Here is a 23,002-nt window from a genome sequence, read left to right on the forward strand (position 1 = left end):
GTAAGAAATCAGGAAGACCAGAACTCTTGAGTCTAATAAATTGCTTTAGATCAAATAAAAATCCTGTTCATTACCGCTTTCTGCCCTCCTTCAACTTGGGAGGAAACTGACAGTAGCAAGGGAACAGAAAATACTCTGCTTCAAGGATGCCAATACTCATCGTGAAAGAACATAAGAACTAAGAGCAGGAGTAGGCCATCTGGCCCCTCGAGCCTGCTCCGCCATTCAACAAGATCATGGCTGATCTTTTTGTGGACTCAGCTCCACTGACTCGCCCGCTCACCATAACCCTTCATTCCTTTACTGTTCAAAAATGTATCTATCCTTGCCTTAAAAACATTCAACAAAGTAGCCTCAACTGCTTCACTGGGCAGGGAATTCCACAGATTCACAATCCTTTGTGTGAAGAGGTTCCTCCTCAACTCAGTCCGAAATCTGCTTCCCCTTATTTTGAGGCTATGCCCCCTAGTTCTAGTTTCACCCACCAGTGGAAACAACATCCCTGCTTCTATCTTATCTATTCCCTTCATAATCTTATATGTTTCTATAAGATCTCCCCTCATTCTTCTGAATTCCAATGAGTATAGCCCCAGTCTACTCAGTCTCTCCTCATAAGCCAACCCTCTCAACTCTGGAATCAACCTCGTGAATCTCCTCTGCATCCCCTCCAGTGCCAGTATATCCTTTCTCAAGTAAGGAGACCAAAACTATACACAGAAAGGTAACTCTAATATTCCAAAGATATGCAGGTTAAGTGGATTGGCCATGCTACATTGCCCCTTAGTGTCCGAAGATGTGTCGGTAAGGGGGATTAGCGGGGTAAATACTTGGGATTACGGGGAACAGGTCTAGGTGGGATTGCCCCTTAGTGTCGGAGATTATGTAGGGTTACAAGGATAGGGCCTGGGTGGGATTGTTGTCAGTGCAGACTCGATGTGTCGCATGGCCTCCTTGTGCAATGTAGGATTTCTGTGACTCTATGGATATTACAAAGACAGGTGGCAAAACCGTGAAGGCATAGCTGGCATGCTGGGCTTGTGACAGGCGATGAGAGAACCAAAATGAGAGAATAAATCTCTTAATCAACCTTGCGCTCACTGATTCAATTGTCACAGACTGCATCTGTCCATGACAGTATTGATAAGTGACGTAACAGCCCTCACATAGAGTAAGTCCTGTTTTCATTAAGGACACCTTCCATGGTGCTGCTCACATTAACAGCAAGCAAAGTGGCATAAATTAAGAACAGATCTTGCACTTTAATATTGGACTCTCACCCCGAGACAGAGTGTAGGCCATCAGCTGAAGCAAAATTGTATGCAGCTGCCTGTAACCACATCACTCACTACAGCATCACCATCAAGCCAGCTCTGCTCTGTCTAGAGTATAGAACAGCATACTCGGAGCACTATCAGATGTACCTGACAATGAGGAACCAACCTGATGAAGCTGTATGACAACACAACTCGATGTACCTGCCAAACTTCAGTTCAGTTTGGGTGTGCCATACTAGGGCAGGGTTCAAGGTTAACACAGGTTCCAGCTTGCCAGAGGGTGGAGTCACACGAGTTCTGCTGCAGAAGACTCAAATGAGCACTTCAATGGGCAGCCTACAGAAGAAGGCTGTGGATATGTACAATGAAATTTGACAACCCTATCAAAAAACCTGTGGTCAGTGTTAAGCTGCGTAGAGGAGTCCACAGTGAACTTGGTACAGTTCTTGGAGCCTATGCCAGTGCTAGCATGGAGTGGTTGCCAGTTCCATGTGTACGCTTGCCAATCCAGCCATGATGTCTCGGTTTCCATTGCAGCGCCAGCAGAATTTATTCAACATTTGGGTGTTGTAATGGAAGCAAAGTAAAGTCTTGGAAGCTCAACTTGCTGCCACACAGACTCCAGCTGCTGTGTAACCACCAGTTCTCAGAGGTTAAGATATCACAGCAATCCGGTATCTGGCTGCCCAACAAATTACCGGAAATGGTGTTGCCTATCAGCCAGCCAGCCCAGATTGCAGCTGCCTATGCCAATGTGGCACAGTCCAAAGCCAGCCTTCAAGGACCAGAGATGCTTGAAGTTGTCCTGGAAAGCCATCTGTAGTCTCCTCCCAAAACTGCCATGTTACACCCACTAGGTTAGGACAATGTAAGAGCGCTAGAACAGGAAAATGCTTATGGAAGGCAGATACCAAAGGAACGTTCAAGGGTGATTAGTTAATATTTGTATGGAATATTAGATGGCTTGATTTATAATGTTTGTTTTGTGAGCCTCTGGTGCAGCCTCCCTGCTCGCCAAGAGCCTTAAAAATGGCATCTGTTGTGAAACCTCCTGCCAAAACACTGGGCCCCCTGCATCCAGCTGTATCTCTGGGCCGGAAGGTCACTATGGAGAGCAGTCACTGCGACCCACCAGCAGCACGTTGCCTGGCCAAGATAGAGCCAGAAACCTGAAAAGTGTTTTTGAAAAACAGGGAAATGAGGCTGCAATTTTCCGGTTAAAACCCTGCCCCTGTCCCACTGACTGATGTGGGATCTTTTGCATCTGTGGTCTGAAGACTTTTGCTCAGACAGCTACAGAGAACAGTCGCTTTAGCCTGCCAGCAGAGGGCTGAATGTATCAGGACGAATATCTAAAACCCACAGAAAATGAAGGTGCAATTTGCCAGTATAAATGCTGCCGAACCCCGCCGACAGAATCAATCCTCCAGTTTTAGCATTATTCCTCTGGAGAAATCGGTTCCGACTTACAATGTCTTGACTTACAACATGATTTCCAGGAACCAGTTATGTTGCAAGTCCGAGGACTGCGGGTAATCGGGCAGGTTATCTGCATGGCAGCTGTGGCATGTGGGAGCTGATGGACATCAGTGTGATCCACAGCAATCAGATCTGTATTAGGTGTCCGCAGCTGGAAGAACTTGGTTCAGAGTTAATGAATTGATGTCCAAGCTTTGGGCAGTGGGATGCATCGGGAGGGGGGGGTGGTTACCTGGGCACTTTTTTCCAGGAGGCAATCACACTCCTCAGGTTAGGTAAACTAAATTTAGTCTGTAGTCAGGGATAGAAGGGTGTGACTTTGTGTGAAGCATGTCTGGGGATCCAGAAGGTAGCAGGAAGGAGACTCAGTCCTTGCACTTCTCTGATTGTTTTGAAGTTCTTAAAGCCAGTGTGAAATAAAGAAGGGACTGAAGGGAGGATGAGCACACTGACTACAGCGCCATGGTGCAGGGGACCATTCAAGTGGGAAAAGTAAAAAGGAATGTAGAGGGCGGTAAAGCTAGGGGGAATATACACGATTCTATGCAGCCTAGAGCATGGGTCCTGAAGCCTGAGTTGCGTTCCTGGTACCAGAGTTAAGGGCGTCTTGAGGCTAGAGAGGAACTTGGAGTGGGAGGAGAATTATCCAGTCGTCATAGTCCACGTTGGTACCAATGACATAGATAAGACTGAGCAGCTAGGGGCTATATTATAAACCAGAACCACAAAGGTAATAATCTCTGGATTACTATCTGGGCCATGAGTAAATTGGTATCAGGTCAATAAGAGCAGAGGGTTAAATACGTGGCTCAAGGATTGGTGTGGATGAAATGGATTTTAATTCATAGGCCACTGGTACTAGGGAAAGAAGAAGCTGTGCTGTTGGGTCAGCCTTCACTTGAACCATGATGGAGCCAATGTCCTAGCGAATCGTATAATTGAGGCTGTAGAGAGAGCTTTAAGCTAAGTAGTTTGTGGGGTGGGGGGATCACGAGAGGGAGATTTAGAAAGATGTGAAAGGACAAGGCAATAGTGTAGGGTAGTGATATATTAATGACAACCAGAATATGGTGGGAAGGGACACCAGCAAATGGAATCAGGGCAGGGAAAAATGATCAGACGGAATTAAAACCTCTGTAACTAAGTGTACGCAGTATTTGTAATCATCAGGAGCAATATTTATAGCTAATGAGATTTTGCCCAGACTCCTGGTACAGAAATTGGAGCTGCTCTAATTATATCCTTAAACTCCTCCATGACTAGAAGAGCTAGCAAATGTAATTGTTGAGGTGTCAGAATTGATGTGCTGAAATATGGATAGGTGCTATTTGGAAGATTACTTTTTGGCATTGCTGATAAGGTTAGCATTTATTGCCCATGCTTAATTACCCTCGAAGGTGGTGGTGAGCTGCCTTCTTGAACTGCTGCAGTCCATGGTATAGGGTACACCCATAGTGCTGCTAGGAATGTAAAGTAGAGAAGATGATCATTAATCTCGGTGTTAGATCTTTCAAGCAGTGGAGATGGGTATCTCTTCAGCATGGTCTAATTGCTGGTGGTGGAGAATATTCTTGCCACATAGTTTGGTCTTTTGCCGTTTTGACTGAACAGTCAAAATCTGTCTTTGTCAAAGTGAAAGGTCAACTTCTCAGTTTTGTTTGTGAATACCTTGGGCAAAGACTGTTCCTCATTTTGCTAAAGCTGGCTTCGCAATCCAAGGGCTGTTCAAATTTATTGATAGTTTGAGAGGTAGTGGTGATAATTACATTAGTGTAACGTGTATTCTACTTTGTGGCAAGCATATTATGAAGCATATTCTTACAGCTGTTGCTAGTATTTTGTTTAACCAGAGTGAGCAGATAAGAGTCAGCAGCATCTCTGCCTGTTCCATATATAGAGGGGAAATTTGCAGAAATCATTGGTGTGAACAGAGGATGTTGGGTGCTCACTGGGATCTGTACACAGTGAAAAGGAAGTTCCAAACTAACAGGTTGAAGGATTTGTTTTGCATTCAGGGAAAACACAATGGAGGGAGTTGTGATTTACTATACTGAGTGATACCCTGGTGTTAATCCTCCAAGATCTGTCTTTATTTTGTTTCAGATGGACTAAGCCAGGATGCAAGGTTTGCGGCAAGAGGACAATGTTTTGGTCAGTGTTTTATTGTCAGTTAAGGCAGAATAATGGAACTGTGCACAGTTTTAGGAATCTTTCCCATTCTATTGTGATTGTACGGCTGACTTTGAGAACTTTGGGAATACTTGCCTCTAAAATGTAGTGAAACAGTTTTGTTGGCTGAGATTTAGTTCAAGAGCTTGAACTTAGTAGAAATGAGCAGGAATCTGCCTAGCATAGTGCTTTACTGGAACTCCGGTATATACTTTGGATCTGATTCAGTCATTAGGAATCCTGGTCTGGAGTAAAATCTTTCAAAATTGTCTTTTCTGTAAAGATTCAAGTTCTCCCGCTCTCTCTCTCACTGGTTTTAAGAGCCCTGTATTTTGATTCAAGAGCAAGTTATTTTGTGGTATCAGAAATCAAATGAATCAGGCTGTGACGTTTAATATGTATTTTATTATCTCCGAAGTGCAAGGTTTAGATGCCAAGGGCTTGGGTGGCGAGGAGGGATGTTAAACTCTCTCTAGTGTTTACAAAAGATAGGTGTTCAGAAACAGTTTTGATCCAAATGGTCAGAGTGCTGACAGTTTGTGCTGTACAGAATTGGCTGGAGTTGCATGTAAACTTCTTGCCCATGGAGTGAAGGACCTGTTGAAGGTTCATCACCTCAGCTCTAGGATATCACTCAGGGGAGTGTCCCAAACCCAACCACCTTCAGCTGCTTCATCAATTACCTTTCTTCCTTCTATTATAAAATCAGAAGTGGGGATGTTTGCTGATGATGGCACAATGCTCAGCACCATTTGTAACTCCTCAGATACTAAAGCAATTCATGTCCAAATGCAATAACCAATACCAGATCCAGACATTGGTCATCTCCAACAAGGGAGAATCTGTCACCCCATGACATTCAATGGCATAGATAGGCTGGAAATTTGGGCAAAGAAATGGCAGATGGAGTTCAATCCTGATAAATGCGAAGTGATGCATTTTGGTAGAAATAATGTAGGGAGGAGCTATACGATAAATGGCAGAACCATAAAGGGTGTAGATACGCAGAGGGACCTGGGTGTGCAAGTCCACAGATCCTTGAAGGTGACGTCACAGGTGGAGAAGGTGGTGAAGAAGGCATATGGCATGCTTGCCTTTATAGGACGGGGCATAGAGTATAAAAGTTGGGGTCTGTTGTTGCAGATGTATAGAACGTTGGTTCGGCCGCATTTGGAATACTGCGTCCAGTTCTGGTCGCCACACTGCCAGAAGGACGTGGAGGCTTTGGAGAGAGTACAGAGGAGGTTTACCAGGATGTTGCCTGGTATGGAGGGGCTTAGTTATGAGGAGAGATTGGGTCAACTGGGGTTGTTCTCCCTGGAAAGACGGAGAATGAGGGGAGACTTAATAGAGGTGTATAAAATTATGAAAGGCATAGATAGGGTGAACGGTGGGAAGCTTTTCCCCAGGTCGGTGGTGACGTTCACGAGGGGTCATAGGTTCAAGGTGAAGGGGGGGAGGTTTAACACAGATATCAGAAGGACGTATTTTACACAGAGGGTGGTGGGGGCCTGGAATGCGCTGCCAGGCAAGGTGGTGGAGGCGGACACACTGGGAACGTTTAAGACTTATCTAGACAGCCATATGAACGGAGTGGGAATGGAGGGATACAAAAGAATGGTCTAGTTTGGACCAGGGAGCGGCACGGGCTTGGAGGGCCGAAGGGCCTGTTCCTGTGCTGTATTGTTCCACACTATCAACATCCTGGGGGTTACCTTTGACCAGAAACTAAACTGGGCTCGCCATAAAAGTCCTGTGGCTACAAGAGCAGGTCAGGGGCCAGAGACCCTGTGGCAAGTAACTCCTGACTCCTGACAATCTACAAGACACAAGTCAGTTGTGCGTTGGAATACTCTCCCCTTGCCTGGATGAGTGCAGCTTCAACAACACTCAAGAAGCTTGACACCATCTAGGACAAAGCACCCTGCTTGATTGACATCCCTTCCACAAACATTTGCTCCCTCCACCACCGACAAACAGTGGCAGCAGTGTGTACCGTCTACAAGACGCATTGCAGCAACTCCTCAATGCTCCTTAGGCAGCACCTTCCAAACCCATAACCACTACCATCTAGAAGGACAAGGGCGGCAGATACATGGGAACAGAATCGTTAGAAGTTCCCCTCCAAGCTATTCACCACCCTGATTTGGAAATATATTGCCATTCCTTGATTGTCGCTGGATCAAAATCCTGGAATTCCTGCCTAACAGCACTGTGGAAATGCCTACACCACATGGATTGCAGTGGTTCAAAAAGGCAGCTCAGCACCACCTTCTCGAGGGCAATTGGGGTGGCCAATAAATGCTAGCCTAGCCAGTGACACTTCCATCTCTTGAAAACAAAGCCAAAGTCACCAAACAGTTCGTGAATCACCCTGAAAGCTGATGCTAGGGTAATGTATTAGCTGATACGCTGCCGAATCATGTTTGAAGCATAAACAGATCTTCCGCAAACACTGCTTTGCTTTTGGTGGTGTCGTGTTGAATACATTTTTGGGTATAGGAAAAAGTTATAATGCAGTCACAAAAATGAAGGAGTTTGGATGCTTTCTTCTTTAGCCATTGTGCTTATTTCAGTCTGTACCATCTTTACACTAAAATCTCATTTTTTGTTGAATCAGCAAGTAAATCTGTGATCTTGATATTCCTTGTGATATTAATTTATGAACACTTGATATTAATTTTACTGCATTTAAAACAAATAGATTATATCTGATAATTGTGAAAGAGGAAGGAGTTTCATATCCTCCTATTCCATAGCATAGTTTCAGGCCTGTAGAATTCCTACAGTGTAGAAGAAGGCCATTCATGGATTGTGGGAGGAAACTTGAGCACCCAGAGGAAACCCACGCAGACACTGGGAGAACATGCAAACTCCACGCAAGACACCCAATGCCGGAATTGAACCCAAGTCCCTGGTGCTGTGAGGCAGCAGCGCTAACCACTGTGCCAAATAGATCTGAATCAGTATAAAGCCCATATGTAAATTGCAGTGCATTGCTTTGCTTATAGTAATTTTCTTCAGTGCGCTTGTTTGAGTGTTCATGAGTAAAGGAACTATGCACCCAGATTTAGTGGATTTTAAGTTACTAGGGCAGTATATTTTTTTAAAATGTGAAAATAATTTGAACACACTTTCCTCACATTATCTAACTTTTTAAAATTTAAGTTTCAGATTCAGGACCAGAATTAATGCTCGTTAATCCCTATCCATCTTGTAACATGCTCAATGCCGCAGCAATGGATGAAGGTACTATTTCTTTTAAAACATTTAACAGGATGTGGCTTTAGTTTGTGGTAGTACTAAATTATTTTTGCTAATATAATAAATAAAATCATAAACATATCAAGTTGTCTCACTTAAAGTAATTATTTCTTTAAAATGTTTCTCGATATATTTAAGTTGATTGAAATATTTGACAATAAACTGCATTTATTTTTATTTTAATCCTGTTGGTGGAAAATTTGTATGCAAGTCAATTTAAAAAAAGAGAATTGCAGATTTTATCAGCAGCAATAAATGTGATATTGGGAACCATATACTGCTGAATAATATGAAGAAAATACACAGTTGAATATTTGTTGTAAGTAATGATGTCCTTAATCTTAGTTTCCCAGTTAGAAAATATCTCACAATTATGTTAAAGAACATAAATTATGTTAAATTCAAAATATTCAAATCTTCTATATAATTTTTAAACTGTCATCCACAACATTGTAATCCGACATTTAAGTCTTGTATTGGTATTTATGGCAATAGACTACATAGCTTATTCATAACTTAAATTGTTTTAACAGTTCTATTGCCATAATATAATTTGATTAACAAATATCTCATTCATGTAGATGAGTAATGTTGCTTAAATTTGTTTTATTAACATAGACCCTGATAAAATTCTACTGTATGTAGGAAAGTATGTTTCTTCAGAAGGAACTCTTCAAAATGCAGCTAATGAAAATACAACAAAACTTAGTCCAACTTATAAATCAAAGAAAGGGTTTAATAAAGAAACATCATTATTCCAAACTTGGGGCCTCGCCCTGGGCTACTCCAAGCTATGATGTGGAGATGCCGGTGGTTGGACTGGGGTAAACACAGTAAGAAGTCTCACAACACCCCAGGTTAAAGTCCAACAGGTTTATTTGGTAGCACTCCAAGCTCCCCACAATTCTACATAGTTCCTTATTTATAGTGAATCAGCTGGTCAGCTGACTATTACATCACTCTAATTGGTTCCACGGTTTACTGGGTCAACTGACCCTTGCATCTTGTCCCCATTGGTCCCATTACATCCAATACAAAGTTGTCACCAGTTACATTCTAACAAGGTATAATGGAAAATCATTGCATATATTGATGACCTTTCCCTATCCACATCAAACGTAACAGAAAAGTTTTGCTTGGATGGCGGCTGTGTGTAATATGAACGTTAACCATCAGAATACGGGATAAAAATCCATAACATCAGAACTTTGGTCATTTTGAGCATCATTCACATTTTAATGAGGTTAAGTCACCGTGATGTATGTACGCAGGAGTGTGTTTTCCAGCAGTCCCCCCACTGATTCGTCTTTTTGGATATTCCGTGAGTCTAGGATATGCAAAATTGTACCAGAGATCTCATATTTAATTGAATTGTGATTTTCTAGTCCCTCAGTTGAAATCAGAAAATACATAATATTATTGTTTTGTTTTTGTTGCAGAACAAATTGTTGTTGCCCATGTACCTGCTTTGCTCCCCTCAGCAGATGATAAGAAGAGAAAAGTTAAATATCCTGTAACTAAAGGGGAGATTAGGAGACGTATTATCCCTCCTGAAAAAATGTCTAAAACAGTCATCAAAAGCTACCTGAGACTAAGGAGGGATAACCGCTTTGACATTCGCCAGCTTCTAGATCTGCCTGTAACTGGTTATGACCGGACTCTGCATACGTCATTTACCCGACTATGCGAAGGAGAGGCAAAAACACTGACTGAAAATTTTCATCAGCTGAACCTTGGTTACTTTCCTGTCGATGAATGTGCCAGCACGATAGCAGAGCACGCTGCAGCTTCAGAAATATATGCAGCAAGGCAAGTGGCTAATCTCTATTTAATTGAGAACAACTCAAGGTAATTAGCTAATGTGAGTTCAATGTTGGACCCATCACAAGAAGACCTGAGTATGAATCCCAAGCTTGGCTGACTTTTATATTCACTTAGGAGGTGAGTTTTATCAGATATAGCTAATTCCCTAGTAGGAAAGCAGGGAGAGAAAATTGTTTATGGTAGGTGGAGAAGGAAAGTCTTTTGTTTCCCCTTCTTCCATTCAGGCAAAATGCTCAAATGTTTGGCAGCGAGGAGATGTCTAAATCCTGGATCAACTTGTCCCACCAGTCAAAGCAATTACTTAAATCTTGTTTGAGAGAATCCTAATAATTATTAAAAACAGATGATTAAATGCTACAACGGTTGACATTTATGCAGAATTATTTTTGAACCTTATTTGCTTTGAAAAGCAACCACAACAATTCAATATTACTGATCCAGTAGGTAAAAGAAACTCAACTATGGAATTTACTATCATGAGCAGCCAGTTATTAACTAGTAATTTGATAAGGTTCACCATGGTAGGCTTCTGCAGAAAATGCAGATGTATGGGATTGGGGGTGATCTAGGAAATTGGATCAGGAATTGGCTAGCGGATAGGAAACAGAGGGTGGTGGTTGATAGTAAATATTCATCATGGAGTGCGGTTACAAGTGGTGTACCTCAGGGATCTGTTTTGGGGCCACTGCTGTTTGTAATATTTATTAATGATCTGGATGAGGGTATAGTTGGGTGGATTAGCAAATTTGCTGATGACACCAAAGTCGGTGGTGTGGTAGACAGTGAGGAAGGGTGTCGTAGTTTGCAGGAAGACTTAGACAGGTTGCAAAGTTGGGCCGAGAGGTGGCGGATGGAGTTTAATGCGGAGAAGTGTGAGGTAATTCACTTTGGTAGGAATAACAGATGTGTTGAGTATAGGGCTAACGGGAGGACTTTGAATAGTGTGGAGGAGCAGAGGGATCTAGGTGTATGTGTGCATAGATCCCTGAAAGTTGGGAATCAAGTAGATAAGGTTGTTAAGAAGGCATATGGTGTCTTGGCGTTTATTGGTAGGGGGATTGAATTTAGGAGTCGTAGCGTTATGTTGCAACTGTACACAACTCTGGTGCGGCCGCACTTGGAGTACTGTGTGCAGTTCTGGTCCCCACATTACAGGAAGGATGTGGAGGCTTTGGAGAGGGTGCAGAGGAGGTTTACCAGGATGTTGCCTGGTATGAAGGGGAGATCCTATGAGGAGAGGCTGAGGGATTTGGGATTGTTTTCGCTGGAAAGGCGGCGGCTAAGAGGGGATCTTATTGAAACATATAAGATGATTAGAGGTTTAGATAGGGTGGATAGTGATAGCCTTTTTCCTCTGATGGAGAAATCCAGCACGAGGGGGCATGGCTTTAAATTGAGGGGGGGTAGTTATAGAACCGATGTCAGGGGTAGGTTCTTTACCCAGAGGGTGGTGAGGGATTGGAATGCCCTGCCAGCATCAGTAGTAAATGCGCCTAGTTTGGGGGCGTTTAAGAGATCCGTAGATAGGTTCATGGACGAAAAGAAATTGGTTTAGGTTGGAGGGTCACAGTTTTTTTTTTTAACTGGTCGGTGCAACATCGTGGGCCGAAGGGCCTGTTCTGCGCTGTAATGTTCTATGTTCTATGTTCTATAAACCCAACAGAACATCATGGTGGAGTGAGTTTATGGTTTGCAAATGAATGCTCCTGGCAGGTGAGGCTCTAAATTGCGATTACACATAAGATCTACCTACACCCCTTGTAAATTGAGACAGCTTGATAATGCTTGTTTAAAAAACAGTGTTGAACTTTGTCTGGAAGATGTTAGAAAGTATAAAGTCCTTTCAAGCTGTTCAGTTATCTATTTGCTTGCTAGTGTTTTTGCTTTAAAGTGAATTTCCATAATTCATATAGTACAAGTTAAGATTATTTGAGTGCAAGAAATATTGATGAGTTAATTTAAGTTTACAATTTTCAGAAGAGAGAATGTTTTCAATATACTTCATACAAAATAGATTGGAACACGTGATATATTGAGGTATCTGATTCGCCTTCCTTCCTATCCTTTCAAATGATAGATGTAATGCAGGCAACCAAGTTGTCAATTTCAATTGATTTCATGTGAATCATTTTTTAACTGTATTGAAATTACTGGTTATCATTTGTTACTTTAGGTACAATTTATAATACATATCAAGTACTATTCTTTGTATTGTCAACCTGTTTTCATGTCAACTTGGTTCAGTGCAAACTTAGGTCTGAACTTCTTGATTGGATAGTCTTCACAGTTGAAATACTAGGGTACCATGAAAACAAATAGCAACTTCCATTCTTGAGATTTCCCCATGTAAAGTCCATCAAACATGCAGCAAGAAAAAGGTTATGTTTTAACTTGGCCTGCATAATTCCTTCCAGCAAGTTGGTAACGCAGATGTGTCAAACATGAAATAATTTGTCCAATATTTTTATTGGTTTCCTCATCTGTAATGATTTAGAGGGGTTGGAAACCAAATCTTTTAGAGAAATCACATTCCTGCTTAATTTCTTATAATTTAGTGAACATTTTGACAGTTTGTCTGAAGGAGAAACAGCAGCTACTCAATGATGGGATTTGTCTAAAGATGGTCTGAATGGTAGCTTTTGTTTGGGCCTTTACAGGAGTGACCAGCATTACAGTACCACAGAGAATATCTGACAAACTTGTAACTGGCTCATGTCACACAATTTGCAGTCTCGCCCTCACAATTTTTAAGGATGGCTGGTGTGGGAAGTTGAAAAGTTCATACTGATGCATATGGGGTGTTATTCTAAGGGAGAGGTGAGTGGCGAGATTTTACCCTTAATTTAGTTATCTATCCTTATCGAATGCTGATACTGGGCACCCAAAACACAAAACGTACGGTTTCTCCTACATTGATATGAAATTTTGATAACTTTAAGAAAGTAAGAATTTTAATGAATAAAGGGAATACAAAAAGGTCAGACCTGGAACTGCTCCTGTTGAAAAGTCCAGCCACCAGATCTTTAGTATTTTTTTAAGTAGATGTTTACATGTTGGAATAACCTTAACAAAGATTTGGACTCAATCAAACTTCTTTATAAACCAATTATATATTTATCACCAAAAACATTTCATCGTTGAGGTAGTTTCTACCCGTCATAGGTATGTCACAGCTCTGCTACTAAATTCAAATGCAAAGTAAAATGTACTTTTTGAGTGCATTTTTCATAAGTTTCATTGTGTAAGCATTGTTCCAGGTCTGTATATTTCCACTCTGTCACATTTGGGGAATATTTGAAATGATTTATCAGTCCTCATCCAAAATCATTTGCATAAGGCAATCTTTGTCAGAGGTTTTTACTGTTCTTGTTCATTTTGGATTTTTAACCGTTCAACATGTTACTTATCCTACGGCGGTGGCGCAGTGGTACTTTCACTGGACTAGTAATCCAGAGACCCCGGGTAATCCTTTGGGAATCTGTGTTCGAATCCCACCATGGCAAATGGTGAAATTTTAGTTCGATAATAATCTGGAGTTAAAAGTCTAATGATGACTATGAAGACATTGTCAATTGTTGTAAAAGCCCACGTGGTTCACTAACGTCCCTTGGGGAAGGAAAATCTGTCATCCTTGCCTGGTCTAGCCTACATGTGACTCCAGACCCAAAACGATATGGTTGACTCTTCAATGCCCTCTGAAATGACCTAGCAGGGCAATCAGGGATGGGCAATAGATACTGGCCCAGCCTGTGATACCCACATCCCACGAATGAATAAAACAAACTAAATGTCATATGATTCTAAATTTGTTTTATTAAGGCTAATTGTTGTACTCTTATCTAGTTGGCCCTTCACATGTATTTCATATTTGGATACCGTGTGAGAGCAGATATTGTATGCAGAGCTTTCTTTTGTGACATTATGGTTTAGTCTAGGAATATTACAAACAGTAAATTAGGACCTCAGTGCTTTATATGTAATAGAACAAAACTTCATAATGTCACATTTTGTTCATGTCACCCTGAACAAAAAATCTGCATATGGCCCGTACCTAACCAACAAGTGAAAAAGAGCAACTGGGAGACAAATATTTCACAACATTGATTGTCACAAGATTGGACACTTCAAGCGATTTTTTAAATATTTAATTTGAATCATAGAATCCCTACAGTACAGAAAGAAGCCATTCGGCCCATCGAGTCTGCACCGATCACAATCCCACCCAGGCCCTACCCCCATATATTTTACACACTAATCCCTCTAACCTACGCATCTCAGGACACTAAGGGACAATTTAGCACGGCCAATCAACCTAACCCGCACATCTTTGGACTGTGGGAGGAAACCGGAGCACCCGGAGGAAACCCACGCAGACACGAGGAGAATGTGCAGACTCCACACAGACAGTGACCCGAGCCGGGAATCGAACCCGGGTCCCTGGAGCTGTGAAGCAGCAGTGCTAACCACTGTGCTACCGTGCCGCCCTTTGATTCATTATTGTCACATGTATTAGTATACAGTGAAAAATATTATTTACTGCACTTCTGCAGACAAAGCATACCGTACGTAGAGAAGGAAAGAAGTGCAGAATGTAGTGTTACAGTCATAGCTAGGGTGTAGAGAAAGATCAACTTAATGGTAGGTCCATTCAAAAGTCTGATGGCAGCAGGGAAGAAGCTGTCCTTGAGTCAATTGGTACGTATCCTCAGATTTCTGTATCTTTTTCCCGACGGTGGAAGAGAGTATATCCGGGGTGCGTGGGATCTCTGATTATGCTGGCTGCTTTTCCGAAGCGGCGGGAAGTATAAACAGAGTCAATGGATGGGAGACTGGTTTGCGTGAAGGACTGGGCTTTGTTCACGACCCTTTGTAGTTTTTTGTGGTCTTGGACAGAGCAGAATCCATGCCAAGTGTGATACAACCAGAAAGAATGCTTTCTGTCATACATCTGTAAAGGTTGGTGAGAGTCGTAGCGGACATGCCAAATTTCCTTAGCCTCCTGAGAAAGTAGAGGCATTGGTGGGCTCTCTTAACTATAGCATCAGCATGAGGGACTAGGACAGGTTGTTGGTGATCTGGGCAGCTAGAAACTTGAAGCTCTCGACCATGTCCATTTCGTCTCCATTGATTTAAACAGGGCCTAAAGCCCTATAACTTGCACTGTTAGTGATCACTACAAAATGGATACTCATTTTCTTTACATTTCTCAGTACTTTCTAATCAGCATGAGTAGGATCAATGCATTATCTAGGTGGAGGGTTATTATAAGCTTTTTGTCATGTATATGTGACGAGGAAGTTGTTTCTGATTCTCCATATAATTATACTACTCAATTGTACAATTTATGCTAGCTTCCTGATCCTGTTTTTACCCCTTTTTGATGGTTTATGGTATTGCAAAATTGAGAACTAAAACCAGGACTATAATAGGGTGTCTATCCATGGTTCCAGTTTCTGGAACAAAGGGTTATCTTAAAAGTAAGGCATCATTAGAATTAACTTGCAATGACATGAAACTGGTTGGATGTTTCAACAGAAAAACAAAATTCTGCCAAAACCCTGAAATAAAAACAGAAAATGCTGAAAGTGCTCAGGTCTGGCCGCATCAGTAGAGAGGAAGAGAGTTAACATTTTGAATCTGTGATCTTTGAAAGGTCACGGCCCTGAAACATTAACCTAGATGTGTTAGCATGTGGCTAGGAAGTTAGTCTATGAAAAAACGTTTCAGACAAAGCACATCACGGAAGTTTTACAATTTATGGGGCCCCATCTCATCTTCTTTTCTGCCCCCGTGATATGACATCACTCCTGAACCCACACAACCTCGCCCTACAGAATGCAAAGGTGCAAGCCACAAAAATACACAAATTAATCATTGCTGTAATGCTTTTTAACTTGCAAAAACACGCCTATATGAAAATTGCTGGATTGAAATCCAAGCTTACCTCTTGTCAGAATGACGGCAAGGATGGTCAGTATCGTAACTATGAAGCTGTGACTCTGGATTTCAAATAACACTCCCTCTATTCTTCTGCTCATTTCCCTCCTCAAACTCCCAAACACACACTCCCTACACGTCTGCAACCCTGATTCAGCCCCCTGTCCGATACTCTCCTCCCCCGTTTCCGCCACACTTTCACTCTTCCTCCCTATCCTGTCACAATCTCACTAATCTTGCTTGCCTTGCCTGGAGTCTTCAAGGCAGCTTCCTGCCTTCCGGTCATCTCCTCATGCCGGTGAGGCTTGATTCAGCGTCTTGTTGTTGCTGGCTGGCCTGCCCTCCTCAGCCCTGGCTGGGTCGAGCCCCCCCTCACATGTTCCCCTTGCTGTTCGATGGTTGCTGACCAGGTGGCTCACCATGGCTTGAGGCTTTCACCAGTGCCTCGCGTTTTGTTGTTGCTGGTTGACCTGTCCTCAGCCCTGGATCGAGCAACCTGCTGGCTGAACCTTTTTTCACAAAAGTTAAATACAGGATCTGCTGTCTCTGCCTCCCTCCCTCCTTTCCTAGTCACCTCTCGTTCCTTGCACGTACGTCTCAACGTTGGATCAGTCTGTTTTAGAAACATAGAAGATAGGAGGAGGTCATTTGGCCCTTCGAAACCTGCTCTGCCATTTATCACAATCATGGCTGATCATCCAACTCAATAGCCTAATCCTGCTTTCTCCCCATAATCTTTGATCCCATTCCCCTGCCCTAAGGGGACTCAACCACTCAGAGTCTGATGTCACTCTGCATTACCTGCTGGTGCAGCGTTATCAGGTTCTGGTGCCCACAAACACTATCTGGAGCGGGGCTCCTCCATAGGCCCAGGCCCTGTGCTGAGGCACTGTGTGTTTCATTGTAAATCTGCCTCAGAGAGACTCCTAGAATGAAACCAGGTGTGAGATTATCATGAAGAAAGGCTTAAAAACTTGGGACTTTTTAAAAAACTGGATCATAGAATGCAAAAAATCTAATAAACATTTATTAGATCTTTTGCATTCTATGATCCAGTTTTTTAAAAAGTCCCAAGTTTTTAAGCCTTTCTTCATGATAATCTCACACCTGGTTTCATTCTAGGAGTCTCTCTGAGGCAGATTTACAATGAAACACACAGTGCCTCAGCACAGGGCCTGGGCCTATGGAGGAGCCCCGCTCCAGATAGTGTTTGTGGGCACCAGAACCTGATAACGCTGCACCAGCAGGTAATGCAGAGTGACATCAGACTCTGCCTAAGAGTGTGGTGTAGGTAGCTTCAAAATCTGAAAGTTTTTCTCAGGATAAAATTTTCTGCTGAAGGACAAATTGATAGGAATTGTTTCTCGCAAAACAAAATTAGATTGTTAAGAGCAGGACATAAACTGCTTTCTTACTGTTGACTATTGTGACAGGGGCTACAGCATAAATTAAAACAGTAGTTATTTATAAAGGGAGAAAGTACAAGAATACAGGAAATGGGATTAGAGTAGATGGGTCTATCTACTCTAATAGTTGGAAAGGGAGCACTGACACAGTCATGATAGGCCACGTGATTTTTAATTACAGTTCTGTCACTTACCTGTGGAATAGCTAGCTAGATATTAAATACTGAACCATACCCTCCTGGATAAGAAAGTGACCTCTACTAGTGGAAAGGTATTAGATGAATCTTCCTTCCACTGGTATGTAGACACCTGAAGATTAGATTGGGAGCTATCACCCTTTTGAGTTTCTGACAGGAGGAGCTGAGCTTTAGCGAGGGAGGAAAAAAAATCCATTATGCAAATAAAATAATATGCAAAGAAAAAAACATTTTCATGCAGCCACTGATTAAGGTCTGGAATGCAAGGCACTGCCTAAGAGTGTGGTGTAGGTAGCTTCAATCGAAGCATTCAAAAGGAAATGAGACTGTTAAGTGAAAAGGTATGCAGGGTTACAAGACAAAGGCAGGAGAATAGCACAAGGTGAATTGCTTATTCAGAGAGCTGGTGCACTCACGATGGGCCAAATGACTTCCTTCTGTTCTGTAATTTTGTTTTGCTGGTGTGGACGATAACCCCAACACGTGGTTGGGCTAACATCCTGCTTCCATGTTGCAATTTCTATGTAGTTCTGTTTACAACCATTTCCCACTACCACACCAGCCTTACTATTAGCCTGAATGATACCGTGGATATAATGCTAAATTAGGGGTAATTTTATGACCCAGTGTCCAAGCAGAGCTGGACTGAGATTTCGATTCATGAATCTCACTTCTCGAGGACTTTTTTATTTGTAGGACCTTCTAATCTCTTATTATTTTTTTTAAAAAAGGGCTTAGAGGGTCAGATCAGTTGGCCCAGGAAATGCCTCACGGAAATGTCGCCTAGTGACCCCAGAGCCTGTTCTCAGGACACATGCGTGACATTGTGGTGGTTGGCTGCCTTCAAAGTTTCACAGGGTTTGAAAAGATTAATGATTTGGCTGAGAAACTGAGCTGTATTTCATCTCCCTCTGTTGTACTGTTAATGCTTCTGAAGTGTTCTCTGTGGAGCCACTCCCAAGCAAAACGTATCCCCCAGCTGGTTCAGCAGGCAGGTAGTTTGCTACCAGTATTCACCAGTGCCAACCTGAAATTAGGTACCAGGGCACATGGAAAAGCAACCTGTGAATAATCTTCCAGCCTTCTCTCCAGGGTTATTGGAAAGTACTTTGCTTCTATAATTTCTTCACAGTGCTGTTGCTGGTTGGAGAATCATCAGAATGAATGAATGTCCCACGCATTTCAGAGTAAATCCTATACAATTTACAAAAGTGAAAAGAAATATGTAAGTGCTGGAAATGAAATTGGTAATTTTGGAAATGTACTGCATTTATGTCTGAAACTAAAAGAGGAGACATTGGCTAGTATTTCAGTTGGGACGCTTTCTCTGATTTATTTCAAAGGCGCCAGCATTGACACGGTGGGCAAGCACACTGGACTTCACCTCTATGTCCTACAAATAACAAAAAAAGTCCTCTTGAGAAGTGAGATTCATGATTCTAAATCTCAGTCCAGCTCTGCTTGGACACTGGGTCATAAAATTACAGTAAGAAGTTTAACAACACCCGGTTAAAGTCCAACAGGTTTATTTGGTAGCAAAAGCCACATTTTGCTGCCAAATAAACCTGTTGGACTTTAACCTGGTGTTGTTAAACTTCTTACTGTGTTTACCCCAGTCCAACGCCGGCATCTCCACATCATAAAATTACCCCTAATTTAGCATTATATCCGCGGTATCATTCTGGCTAATAGTCAGGCTGGTGTGGCAGTGGGAAATGGTTGTAAACAGAACTACATAGAAATTGTAACATGGAAGCAGGATGTTTAGCCCAACCAATCTGTGTTGCTGTTATCGTCCACACCAGCAAAACAACATTACAGAATAGTATTTGCAGAAGGAGACCATTTGGCTCACCATGTCTGCACCAGCTCTCTGAATGAGCAATTTACCTTGTGCTATTCTCCTGCCTTTGCCTCATAACCCTGCATACCTTTTCACCTGATTTCCTTTTGAATGTTTCGATTGAAGCTACCTACACATTACTGATTCCAGACCTTAATCACTTGCTGCATAAAAATGTTTTTTCTTGTATCTTTTTTGCTTTATTTGCCAATTATTTTAAATCTGTGCCCTCTCGCTCTCGATCCTTTCACAAATGGGTACTGATTTTCCTGTGTACTTTGCCCAGACCCTCAGGATCTTGAGTACTTCCATCAAATCATCTCCGTTTCGTTTTTCCAAGGAAAACAGCCACAACTTCCTCCAATCTATATTCATAACTTAAATTCCTTATCCTTGGAACCATTCTCGTGGACCTTTTCTGCATTCTCTCCCATGCCTTCACATCCTTTAGTGTGGTGCCCAGAATTGGATGCAATGCTTAGTGTCTTATACAAGTTCAATATAACATCCTTGCTCTTGTACTCTATGGCCCTATTAATACAGCCTAGGATACTGTGTGCTTTATTAACTCCTATCCCAACCTATCCCATCTTGAATGACTTAGAATTGCACCCTTTCTTAACACGTTCTTCCTGCCAAAATGAATCACTTCACATTTCTCTGGATTGAACTTCATCTGCCACCTATACGCCATTCCACCGACTTATTGATGTCCTTTTATAGTTCTATACTATCTTCCTTACAGTTCAATGTTTTCAAGTTTAATATAATCTGCAAAGTATGAAATTGTGCTCTGAACACCAATGTCTAATGCATTAATATATGTATCAGGAAAAGTGCGTGTCCTAACATTGACCCCTGTGGAACACATTTTCCTCCTGCCTGAAAAACAGCCATTTCCTGTTCGCAGTCCTAACCCCATCCCATCTGTAGTAGGACTTACTCTTCTGAGATGGGAAATGTTATGTTATTGTGGTAGATCAAGAGAATTGAAGTAGAAAGGCTTTGTGAGATGGCATGGTTCAGCGTGAGGCCATAAAATGAAATAAGTGTTATGCAGAGGAAGACTTTGAGGGAGAATAGAAGGGATGTTAAATTGAGAGAGAGGACGCAAGTTGAGATGGAAATTGAAATCTTAAACAATGAAGAGTTACTCTGCATCAGCTGATGGAGGAAAGGAGGGTAGATATCTCTGGGAGAAACTTGAGCTGACTTTTGGAGAGTGTGAGGGAATAAATATTTTAAAGCAGAAATGAGATCAGGAGCGAATGAAACCAAGCGGGTCGCTTGAGAGAAGAGAAGAGGCATGACCTACTTGTAAATAGAGGACAGGTAGAGATAAGTAGAGGGAGTCCTGAGTTAAATTCTGAGAGATGAATATGTGATGAAGTTAACATGTAGTCACCTTGCATCGACAATCTAATATGCAGGTTCAGAGATGATTCGGAAAGGAAATAAATCCAAGAGGTTTTTGAGGATTGGACACTGGCCAAAAAAGAGTTAGTGGAGGTGTTCACAGTTTGGTGCAGTAAATAAAGAGAAACAGCTTTCATTGGCAGAATGGCACAGTGGTTAGTACTGCTGCCTCACAGCACCAGGCACCTGGGTTCGATTCACGGCTTGGGTCACTGTCTGTGCAGAGTCTGCACGTTCTCCCCGTCTGCGCAGACTTCCTCTGGCTACTCCAGTTCCCCCCCCCCCACACAGTCCAAAAGATGTGCTGGTTAGGAGCATTGGCCGTGATTCATTCTCCCTCAGTGTACCCAAACAGACGCTGGAGTGTGGTGACTAGGGGGTTTTCACAGTAACTTCGTTGCAGTGTTAATGTAAGCCTACTTGTGACACTAATAAATACATTTGGAAACTTGCCAGTAATCCGAGGCTAATTGGCACAGGAACTGGAGAGGGAGGTGAGGTTTTCTTTTACTCGAAAGGGTGGAAACAGATTCAGTGAGGGTTAATCTCACAAAACTTCAGTGGTAACTTTCAAAAAGAAATGTAATATATAGTTAAAAAGCAAATGTTTCCAGGGCTGTGGGGAAAGAGCAGAGGAATGGAACTACTTGGATAGCTTCTTATACGAGCTGACACCGGCACAGTGGATGAATAGCCTCCTGTGCCGCATGGCTCACTAAAACAAGGCAAATATTTCATTCTCCTATACTGACATACCTCATACAAAGATTTATCAGAAAAATACCTTATTTTCATCTGTTATTTTTGCCTGAGTTTGTTTCTTGGTTTGGTTACACACAAATACTCACTAAACTTTTCACAGGATTTGATTTAGTGAAACTGCCAATATTTCTTGATTTATTTATTGTTCACTCACTTCCTCTTCCGTTCTCTATTTAAGAAATTTCTTATAGATTTGGTGACTTTTAGATGACAAATGATAACTAACAAATATGTTTTTCTAAGTATCATAAAAATTGAATTCAGAAGACCGATTTATCAACAATTAAAATTCATGACTTCAGTCTTTTTCAGTGGGTTCTGTTTTGCCTTTTTGAAATAAAAAAAAAGCATTGATGTTAAGTCTGCCTTTGTCATGCGGAGCTGGACTTTTATCATTACCTTTTGTATTCATTTTTTTTAATGTCAGGTAAATTACCGTTTTAGTTGAAACATTAAAAGGATATTATTTTCATTTGAACAGTGGTTCCAGTTGTCTGTAATCTGACTTTTATTTTACAGAAGTGTATATAAAGGAGCAATGGAGAAAGATCCTATGAAGTTTTCATGCCGGCTTACCCAATTCTTTTATTTTCTCCAGAAAGGTGATTGAAGATCTTGACACAATCATGGATAGTTTTATGTGGCAGGAACATCCCTATAATTTAATCACACATGGATTTGGCCCTCAGAACATCAAGGTAGTTTTGGACTTGGTAAAATTACTTCTGCGGGAATCACTACGAAAAACCTCATCCTGATGCAAACGAACTTGATCATTGGAATTTGTAGGGTTTTTTTAATCAGACATGTAACAGTGGAAATCATTGTTTTTAGTTTGTTTACTGTGTTGAATTTATGTGTAACTAGCTTTATAAGAATATTTACAGAAATGTTGTTTTATAATGTGACCAATATACAGTAGCCCCTCTCTAACACTGTTGGTGGTGGGACCTTTATGTACAAATTGGACAATAGTTGGGGAAATAGAAAGCATCTTATGAGTTTTAAATTAGAGGATTAGGAAAGATTGTGTATATATTAAAGTTGCAGTGAGTGGCTACTGTACTTCAAAATAAAACGTACATTTCAAGAAAATGATAGTGTTGTAAAATGTGAAATGTTTACATGAATCAAATGAGTTACATGCTGTCAAACAACAACTTGAAAAGAAAATATATACGCATTTATCATTTTGAGTTTTTGTTAAAATAGTGATTTATTGCAAAGCTAACTAAAAGCACCTCTGACAGCAATAACATGTCCCACCCAAGATTGTGAAGTTAATTTCCATTCATTGTCATGTGTTAGCACGGAAAATATTGAAATACACAAGACAGAAAACTGGAGAATACCTCTTTAGTTCATGGGCGTTCAGAATTGCATTCTATTTCATGATAACTTGTTAATGAAAATCAGTGTATGAATGGGTGT

The 23,002-nt window shown here is 41.5% G+C and overlaps 1 protein-coding gene across 23 annotated transcripts in view; it reads left to right on the forward strand.

Moving 5' to 3' along the window:
* Positions 1-22,766, forward strand: part of LOC144497361 (uncharacterized) — a 37,368-nt gene extending 14,602 nt beyond the window's left edge. For 6 of the 23 annotated variants that reach the window (XM_078218499.1, XM_078218496.1, XM_078218503.1 and 3 more), the window contains 4 exons: positions 4,857-4,904; positions 8,091-8,171; positions 9,626-9,999; positions 22,174-22,734. In XM_078218499.1, coding sequence (XP_078074625.1) covers positions 4,857-4,904; positions 8,091-8,171; positions 9,626-9,999; positions 22,174-22,329 — 659 coding nt within the window. In that variant the 3' untranslated portion in view covers positions 22,330-22,734. Of the gene's footprint in view, positions 1-4,856; positions 4,905-8,090; positions 8,172-9,625; positions 10,000-22,169 lie in introns of all 23 variants that reach the window. The other 17 variants (XM_078218498.1, XM_078218512.1, XM_078218511.1 and 14 more) reach the window with 5 other exon arrangements.
* Positions 22,767-23,002: the final 236 nt, after the last annotated feature.

Source organism: Mustelus asterias, chromosome 8 (genome assembly GCF_964213995.1).
Source record: "Mustelus asterias chromosome 8, sMusAst1.hap1.1, whole genome shotgun sequence".
NCBI classification, from domain to species: domain Eukaryota; kingdom Metazoa; phylum Chordata; class Chondrichthyes; order Carcharhiniformes; family Triakidae; genus Mustelus; species Mustelus asterias.